This window comes from Chelonoidis abingdonii, chromosome 3 (genome assembly GCF_003597395.2).
Source record: "Chelonoidis abingdonii isolate Lonesome George chromosome 3, CheloAbing_2.0, whole genome shotgun sequence".
Classification (NCBI taxonomy): domain Eukaryota; kingdom Metazoa; phylum Chordata; order Testudines; family Testudinidae; genus Chelonoidis; species Chelonoidis abingdonii.
The window spans coordinates 46,725,542-46,735,341 of record NC_133771.1 but is presented as its reverse complement, the minus strand read 5'-3'; the positions used below and the strand labels follow the sequence as shown (position 1 = coordinate 46,735,341).

The 9,800-nt window shown below is 42.8% G+C and overlaps 1 protein-coding gene across 3 annotated transcripts in view; it reads right to left on the bottom strand.

Moving 5' to 3' along the window:
* AGPAT5 (1-acylglycerol-3-phosphate O-acyltransferase 5) overlaps nt 1–9,800 on the bottom strand; it is a 119,253-nt gene extending 109,453 nt beyond the window's left edge. For 2 of the 3 annotated variants that reach the window (XM_075063717.1, XM_032772584.2), the window contains exon 1: nt 9,480–9,794. In XM_075063717.1, the coding sequence (XP_074919818.1) occupies nt 9,480–9,698 (219 nt within the window). In that variant the 5' untranslated portion in view covers nt 9,699–9,794. Of the gene's footprint in view, nt 1–9,479 lie in introns of all 3 variants that reach the window. The other variant, XM_032772575.2, reaches the window with a different exon arrangement.

Here is a 9,800-nt window from a genome sequence, read left to right as displayed (position 1 = left end):
CCGCCCCCAAACCCCTACCCCATCCAACTAAATTTTTTGGCCTGAGGGCCACATCAAGTTTCCAAAATTGTATGGAGGGACAGTTAGGGGAGGTCAGAGGCCCAGCCCTCGCCCTCTATCCACCCCCCCACCTCTCGCCCCCTGATGGCTGCCCCAGCACCCCAGCCCCATCCATCTCTCCCTGTCCCCTCACTGCCCCCTGCTGCCCCATACAACCCCCTGCTTCCTGACTGCCCTCTAGGACCCCTACCCCATCCAGCCACCCCTTCTCCGACTGCCCCCAGAATCCCTGCCTCTGACTGTCCCCCACCGCTCCATACAACCCCCCCTCCCTTATTCCTGACTGCCCCCTCCGGGACCCCTGCCCCCATTCAACCCCCTGTTCTCCACCCTCCAACCGCCCCACTCCGATCCACACCCCCGCCCCCTGACCACCACCCCAAACTCCCCTGCCCTCTATCCAACCCCTCCTGCTTCCTGCCCCCTTACCGCGCTGCCTAGAGCACCGGTAGCTGGCAGCGCTACAGCTACGCCACTCAGAGCACCAGGACAGAAGCCAGCCACACCACCGCGCAGCACAGAGCACCAGGTTGAGTAGTGCAGTTGCAGAGCTGCGATCTGGCAAGATCTTGCAGCCCCACCACCCAGAGAGCATTGCACTGGTGACACAATCAGCTGAGGCTGCGGGGAAGGGGGAGCAGGAGGGGAGGGGATGGGGCTAGCCTCCCGAGTCAGGAGCTCAGGGCTGGGCAGGAGGGTCCTGCGGGCCATAGTTTGCCCAATTCTGCCCTAAACTCTTCGGCTGGTGCATACTTATCAATGAATCATGAGGGATGGAAAAGGAAGATAGTGAAAATGCTATTCTTTATTTTCAAAGGTGATTTTGAAGCCTAAATACTATTGACTTTCAGCAGAACTCAGGCTCCAAAGTTATTTCTGAAAATGTTATTTAAAATTTTTCAAAAGTGCTTTATTTAGATCGCCAACACTTTCTGGTCTAACAGCAATGTGTGATTCTGTAAATGAAATTCATGTTATATACATGATGCAGTCTGAAATTTAATTTTTTAGTATATAAGTATATGTTCATATAAGCAGAATTCACCCAGGTATGAATGACTAATTTTAAATGCAAATCAAAATAACTTGAAACAAACTAGTCTTTCCCTCCAATACTTACGAGCATCCAGCTCCCCATCTATTATAGTGGGGTTGTTTTGCACATACTGAGTGACAAAAGCAGAGGGAGGGGAAAGGGAAGATTTTCCCCATTTTACTCTGCATAAAGTTCTTTAGAAAATAATCCAAAATAGATAAGGGAAGTCATAGAAGGTTAATCCACCTTTTCCTCTCAACAGAACACTTCTTTTTATCTGCAGTGTCAGGATCTCTTTCATTCAAGCCTATTTTCAAATCTAACACTACTAAGGGATGCTATGATAAATTCTACTCTGCTATACCACTTTAAGTCTGAAGTAATTCACTGTCAATCCAGAGTGTTAGAGTGGCAATAGAAGAGCAAGAGGGGCACTATACCGAATATAAAGGAGTCTTTTTTCATTCTATTAACAGTCAACTTTACACAAACTATTTGGTTGTATTAAATATAAAGCTGTTGTGGATATTTCCATGATCCACTATCCACCAGTTAATAACTATGATGCCAAAAAAGGGGCAATGTAATTCAAAAAATTCCTGAAGAGTTATAAGGTCAATCAAAGTAGGAAAATCTGCAAAATAGATGCTTGACAAAGAGAAGGTGGTTTCACTACACTAAATAAGGCAACAGCTACACATTGGTCACCCTTTCAGAAAGGGACAGTTGCTCAGACACCACTGGGGTAAAATGTATTTGAGGAAACTATCCCTATATGGAGGTTGAGACGGACAGAGCACTAGATTTGATTTAATCACAAACAGGATTGTTAAATTAAGTCAAATCTCTTGACTCTCAATCTAAACAATCGTCTTTGTGATTAAAGTAAATCTCCTGACTCTCAGTCACAAACAGGATTGTTTAAATGATTGTTTAGAAATGTAAATCCTAGTTCATCTTCTTGTTCTTGCAGCTTAACCTGCTTTCAAACACACCCCCTTTTTTGTTTTGATCCCCCACTGTATTATTCATAAATCCTTTTCTCTTTAGTTGTATCCAACACATATTTTTGACTTCTTAGGATTCCCCTAAATGCATAACTTTATATTTACTGACAAGTACACATGTTGGTACTAGATACAGACATAACCATAGATCGCTGATATCATTATAAGACTCAAGTACAGTCATAACCTAGAGATTAAAAAGACAGTGCAGTTTATGAGATTGTCCAAACAAGCTTTTAATAGTTTGCCAATTGCCTGAGCTTTTAGGTTATTTTTGGTTTGGACAATAGAAGATTGATTTTAGAAATGCTAAGTACCCACAACTTCAATCAAAGGCAATGGGAGCAACAAGAACATAACACCTCTGAATTTCAGGTCCAGCATGGTTTAACTGAATCTCACAGCGCTGGCCCCTACCTTATAGCTTAGCTACACCCGTGAGTTACAGCGCAGTAAAGGAGCCCCGGGCACACTAGCTCACTACCCATCCACAGTGGCAAGGTATGTAGAGCGCTCGGACTCTGCAGCTACAGTGCTGCTGGTACTCCACCTTGGGGAGAGGAATAACATTTGCTGCGCCTTCGCTACAATGCCCAGGTGTTGTAGATACTTGTGGTTAGGTATCTACGTTTGGCAACTTTATCCACTGTGCTTAAGCAGCATCATATAACATCTGTACAATAATATACACAAAGAAGTATTGCACTATATAAGGCACATATTCCTTAATAAGAATCCTTTTCCTGACTATCCCTAAGTTAGTCCAATAAAAAATATTACTGAACCCACCTGATCTATCGAACATCCCTAGTGAGACAGTTTTTTCTAAAACCAGCCTCCGTCTGTGAATGTCCTGTTGGGAAATAATTGTGAAAAAGTAGGGATCCTTTCTAAAGTTTGTTGAAGTCAGACCCAAACAAATGGGTCATAATTTTAAAACTAAGGGTCAGATCCCAACATTTCCTTGTTTCATTACCTTATATCATGAGATTTAGCACCCCTCTGTAGTGCCTGTCACTAAAGGGATGTCCTTTCCGGGGATAAAAACAAGGAGTCCTTAGAGGACTCCTCACTGTTTTTTCTGATACAGACTAACACAGCTACCCCTCTGAAACCTTTCTGGGGATAGTAACTTTCATTTTCCTCAACACACTCTTTATAGTCTCAAACCTGTCCCCTTAGCCATTCCCAAACTTTTGCCACCCATTTGCTTCACTAAGAGCTTCTAGCATGAGACAGAAATACGAGACTGTGACTATACTGGACTTTTCCCCCCTAACATGCCTCATGACTGCTACTATAACATCACCAGTGGCAATATCAGTGAGAGCTCTAGGACAAACAAGGCATTCCCGACCATCAGCAGCTAACATTTTTAAACACAGCTGTCCTTGTCTATTAGAAGCCAAGCTGTTTTTTAACAATGTGTTAGTCAGCACATTTTCTAACACCACGCCATTTTCCCAGTACAGACAAGGCCAACGTGTTAAAAATTATTTGTCTACTAATGTATACAGGTCCAAACTTTAACTCCCATTGCAGAAAGCATATTATACAATGTAGACTACTTGTGATGTAGCACATACTCTGTAATCGATGTTAGAAACAACATGGTTGTACTGACTATAACTGTGGAAGCATTACCAATGAGAGACATCCAATTCCCCTAGTAACTTGAGCCTCATTAAAATTAGAACTTCACAATGCTCCTAGCTGAAGCATCACTTCTAACATTTTCTGCTCCAAAGAGGGTGCAGATGGAGAAAGACAGGCAGATGTGTGCATGTTGGACAAGGGAAAAAAAAAATCACAGTAAATCAGGCATGGATTTTACATCATTGTCAAAACCCTGCAGCTTCAAAATAATTCTTAAAGAAATCATCACTCTGGCTTCTTCTTTAATATTTCTACATTGTCAGTCAACACAAATACCAAACAAAATTAGAAAAGATTATAAACAAGAGCATTTACCCCTCACCAGAAAGACATGCATAAACACAACAGGCATTAATTTCATCAACCTGACAGCAACTGGGATAGGAGTCTAAATCAGCGTTTCTCAAATGCAGCCACCGTGGCCACTTGCAGCCACAGCCTCCTGTGCTGTGACTGGGGGTGGGGGGGTGGCAAAGTAGCAGCCCCTCCCTGTTGCTTCTGGATGCACTGCCTTGGTGTTGGCTGCTGGGGCTGCCAGCAGGGGTTGGACCCCGCTTCCTTCTGGAGACACCTGGGGCACAATGCTGGAGAAGCAGGCAGCCAGTGAGTTCCCCACCTTCCCAGGACAGTGAGGCTCAGTCGGAGCTTCAGCCCAGGAGAGGCAGGCTCTTGTCATGGGGCTTTGGGCTCCAGCCCTGGGCTCTGGCTGTGCAGCAGCAGTCCTCAGGCTCCAGCCACACGGCTTTGGGCCCCATCCCCAGACCCCGTCTGTGGGGCTTCAGGATCTGGACCCAGGATTTCTGGCTCCATCCCACAAGTATTTTAGGAAAAAATATGAGAGCAGCCACCATCAAGAGTTGGTGGCCACACTCTGAGGTCAGTCCACAAAAAAAATTGTCCTGAGAATCCCTGGTCTAAATGGTCACAGAGGTGAAAGGCTTTATCATATCCCATTACCAATCCTTTCAGCCATTCAAGCACTCTAATCACAGAAGTATTTTTAATCATTTTAGTTTTCACAGTCACACCTTGAAATAAGAACATACAAACTCTGGGCTCCCAGAAGTATAGGCCAGGGTACAGAACTCCTTCAGAACATAAAGGTGAATTCAAAAAGAAACAAGAGACATCCTAACAATTAATACACTAAGTGAGCAACTGCAAAGAGCCCACATATATTTGAAGATTTAGAAACTTGGGGCCAAATCCACAATTAGCATAGCAAATGATACTCCAATGACTCAGAGGAGTTGCACCTGTTTGTGTCAGTAGCCGTTCTGACCCACCAAGTCATTCAGTTAACATCCTTTGCTATCAAACTTTCTATTCACTGTAAATTAAATTTAAAAAGTGTTTAAACGTCTTGTATATGTTCTAGCTAGAAAAAACATACTGTGACACTGCTATAACTCACAGCAGAGCAAAGGGGACTCAACAGCAAAGTCAAAAAAAAATAGAAACGTATCTTAAGAATACAATGATCTTGCAACAATATAAATGTGTGAGAGGGAAAGGAATGTGGCGATTATCCATGCCCCATTTTTTCAGTAGATTGCATTTACACATTTCAGTATTATACACTTGTAATCCAAGCTAGTGCTCCTGGGCATTGTCAGAATGTAGCATGCGGATTTATTTTAATAAATATTTAAAGCACGTGATTCTCAATAAAGTGCAAGAATATCAGTTAAAATATAGTCATACACTGAAAATGGTTCTAAGTAGCATCATGGGTTTTCATGTGTACAATCACAAAAATATGTCTGTCTAAACGGACTTCATTTGCAGGTTAGGAAGTTTTTTCTAACTGCCAGCTCTGTAAATTCACTCTGGGTTCTGAAAGCCAAGACATGTATCATTACCAGTAATAAGACTGCATTTGAAAATTCATTAACAGTTTTGTTGATTATGTGAGAGCCACAACAAAATCTAGTTCTCTCTTTCATTGCTGTATGGGATCTGCAAAGCTAACAGGAGCAAAAAACATATTTTTGGCAGGAAAGTAAGCAGATATGACTCAGAAAATATAGGAAGAAAAGATGATTGAGCAAGAAGGTACCAGAACCACACTCTAAAACAAAAATACTGGAGCAGTGGTTCTTATAGTGTTAGAGTTCTGCGATACAATTACACCTCTACTTCGATATAACGCTGTCCTCAGCAGCCAAAAAATCTTACTGCATTATAGGTGAAACTGCATTATATCAAACTTGCTTTGATCCACCGGAGTGTGCAGCCCCGCCCCCCTGGAGCACTACTTTACCGCATTACATCCAAATTCGTGTTATATCGGGTCATGTTATATCGGAGTAGAGGTGTATATATTTAAATTTAATTTCTAGTCCCAATCCCTATAGGTTATTAGGACATCAGACTAGCTCTTCTACATAGTTAAATATATATCCCAGTTTCCATTTTATTTCGCAAATTTAAATTTAAAGTGTTTGCTATAAAGTTAAAATTCAGATGCAGCATGGAGGAGGGGTTTTGTTTTTATAAACTCAGTTGGTTAGAAACACTATGAGGAATGAAAAAAATTATGCGTAATTAGATACTTTGTGGATTAACAGCTGTTGCTACACAGAAACCTCCTTTCCTCTCCTCTCCATTCCTGCAAAAATAAGATACACTATTATTTAATTTAGTTGAAAAAATAATCTACATACAGGCCTCAAACTCACAGTGTTAACTCGGTAAAACTCCCATTGATATCAATGGAAATTTCACGACAGATAGGATTTTAAAAGCAGGCACATCCAATAGTTATGACAGAATAGATATATTATTGCATTAAAAATCCACAAATAATGCAAATATAATAATTTCAAAGAATCCTGGATAGGACACAGTCTCAAATAAAATTATCTTTTCCAGTTCTGCCACTGTCTCACTGTACAACTTTGAGCAAGTCACTTAAGGCCCTAATCCAGCAAAGCATTTAAATACATGTGTAGTTTTATTGACTTCAATAAAATAATTGACTCCCTTTATTTTTCCATCTCCTGGTTTTAAGCCACAAGCATTATTCCACAAGCATTGGTCTTGGAGAGTCTCCCCTTCGTTAGCTTTTGGTTCCCTTTCTGTTCCCTCTTCCTTTTTAGCCTTGCCTGCAGTGCACTTTTTCCAAAGATCATCCACTGTTGCAATTCTTAGCAGGGTTACTTGATCCTATGACAAAAATAGCAGCTGATGGTCTATGTTGCCATCACCGATAGACTTGCAGTGAAGCAACCAGGGGAAATTAAGAAAAATGCACAGTATTGGCACAGCCAGTGGTTTTCTTGATGTTTGCCCTTCTATGTCTTTCCTTGGCATTCTCTATTCTTATTTTCTTATGAGTTAGTGCTGGAATGTTCAATAGAGCAGGCATTTTTCAATGGTAAGTGTCCTGTTCATAATACTTACCCCAAGGCACCTTCCTAATAGGAAATGTGAACCATATACTTATTCTATTATGGTTTATATCATACATATAGTCTTGATTTTGAATTTTGTCCTTAAGATTGGTTGAGTTAAATGGCTAACCTTTCACCTCTGGCAGATCAATTCTAATAAATAATAATGTACTGAGATCTTTGGATGGAAGATACAAAGCTGTGAACAAAGTAAGCAATTAACATCACCCTGTGAGATAGGGACATATTGTTTTTTTGATTGTACAGACGTGGAAACGGAGACAGAAGTTAATTGAGTTGGCCACAGTCACACAATTTGTGGCACAGCGGGGAACAGAACTCCCAGATCCTAGTCCTGTGCCTTAAACACAGCACTATCCTTCCCCCCCTGTTCTAGTTTCTATCACAAATCAAAAGAGTTAGTGCTCCTTATGCATTTAACTTCCACACAGGAGAAGACCAAGTGTAGCACTGAAAGGCACTAACAAGCTTGTAAATAAAAATATGCACATCATTTACTCCTGAAGTCTCCAAGAACGCTCATGCTTGGAGGGATAGTCTGGTTACAGGACTGGAGTCAAGAGATCTGGGTTCCATCTCTAGTTCTGTAACAAACTTCCTATGTGAACCTGGTCAAATGATTTAGTTCTATATTTTAAGAAGCATCCATTATTTTGGTTACCCATTTTCAGACACTTAGGGCTTATATTCATAGGTGCTGAGCACCTGCAGCTCTTACTACTGCAGTTGGACCTATAAAGGGTGCTTAGTTGCTCTGAAAACAGGGCATAGGTGACTCATAATGGGGATCCATAACGAAGACATTTTTGAAAACGTAGGCCTTAACATCTCTATACTTCAGTTTCTCCTACTCTAAATGGAGATATAACCATCTCACAGCAGCATTAGCAGACTTCATTCATTAATATCTGTAAAGTGTTTTGAGAGTCTCTAAGACAAGGTGCTCTATAAATACGAGGTTCAATTATTTGCACACATATGCATATTGATAGGGGCAACAGAAGGCTGAAACTTGCAAGAGAGGTCATCAATCCTGGGTTCCTAACTTGAGATCTTGAACCTGAATTCAGAGCTGCTGAGTGATCACAGCTCCTATTAACTTCAGTTGGCCCAAAACTTACGCAAATGAGCAGTACAAATATTGAGAAGTTATGTTTACTTTCATTAGTTATAATAATTTAAACTATTATTTGCAATATAGTAAGGAATTTCACTTCATATACTATTTTATCTCAAAGATATCCCCTTAACACTCCCTCTACTTTGAATTAGGGGATAATAGAAAAAGTCCAACCTGAAACCCAAAGTCAGACATGGGCAATTATGACTCAAGCTGTATTCATAGTGCTCAGCACTAGATACGGTTGGATCCATTATTTGCAAAGGATTGAAGGAGGGTCACTCAAGTTTTTCTTTGGGTAGCAATAGTAACATCTAGTAGTTTCATTAATCCTGCTTGCCTTACTCATGTGACTATTATTTTATTACCTACTGTCTATTTAGTATCATGACTGTGCAAAAGAGACAGCATGGTTCAGTTATTAAAAACACTAACTGGTGTGTGCATGTGTCTGGATTCCACAGCATTATTGTGCCCATGTCTCTTCCCCACTGTATGACTCAGTTTCCACACCTGTAAAATGAGCATAACAATACTATGATTTTAAGAGTGGTGAATGAAAAGTGCCAGATAAAAACTTATTGTGATGATTCTTTACAAAATAAGAGAGTCGGGGCCCCCCCAAGAGCTTACAATGGAAAGGCCTGAGCCTGCACAGAAGTCAGTAGGAGTTTTACTACTGATTCGCAACGGTGCAGCTCAAGAGCTTCAAGGCAGGTGGCGGCAATCAAGGACAGCTTGCTTAGTTGCAAAACCGAGACAAGACCAGGAAGGAGTGACAACGAGGTTGAATGGAGAGGTTGTGCAAACAGAGGATTAGGTGGGCAATCACAAGATCCAGTGGTGCTCTGAGTATATTTTCTTTGCCTTCATGCTACTCTGATCTCAGTGAGACCAGAAGGGAGAGCAAGGCTAACATCTGCCTAAGTATTTATGAGGGCACCAGGTTAGCTGCAACAAATGCTTGCCGCTGGGTGAACAGGCTCAGCCCGTTCTGAGCAGTCCATGTAGTGGCACAATTCGGCACCCGAGCAGCACGGCGATAGGTGGATTCACAAGTGCCAGGACAGATCCCGTGCCCTCCACGTGGCAGCTAGCCTGGCAGTGGCCCCAAATGCAGCCCTCCCCCCCGGGCCCCCGCCCCGCTCGCTGCCCACTCCCGGCGCCAGGCGCGGGGGGTTCACCTGCACGCCGGTGTAGCGCTCGAAGAAGAAGAGCACCATGCTCTGGTAGATGGTGTAGAACCGGTCATCCAGCTCCCGGTAGAAGCGGGCGGGCAGCAAGGCGGAGAGCAAGCGCCAGGCGCCCCAGGCCAGCACGTAGGTGGGCGCAGTGCCCATCATCACGGCGGCGGGCAGGACGTAACGCATGGAGTAGGTGTGCAGCACCAGGGACAACAGCATCTTCCCGGCCCGGCTCGGCCTCGCCGCCCTTCAGCACCCACGTGCGCCGCGCCTGGCGGGGCTGAGAGCGCGTCCGGTCTGCCTCCAGCCGCCTCCGGCCCC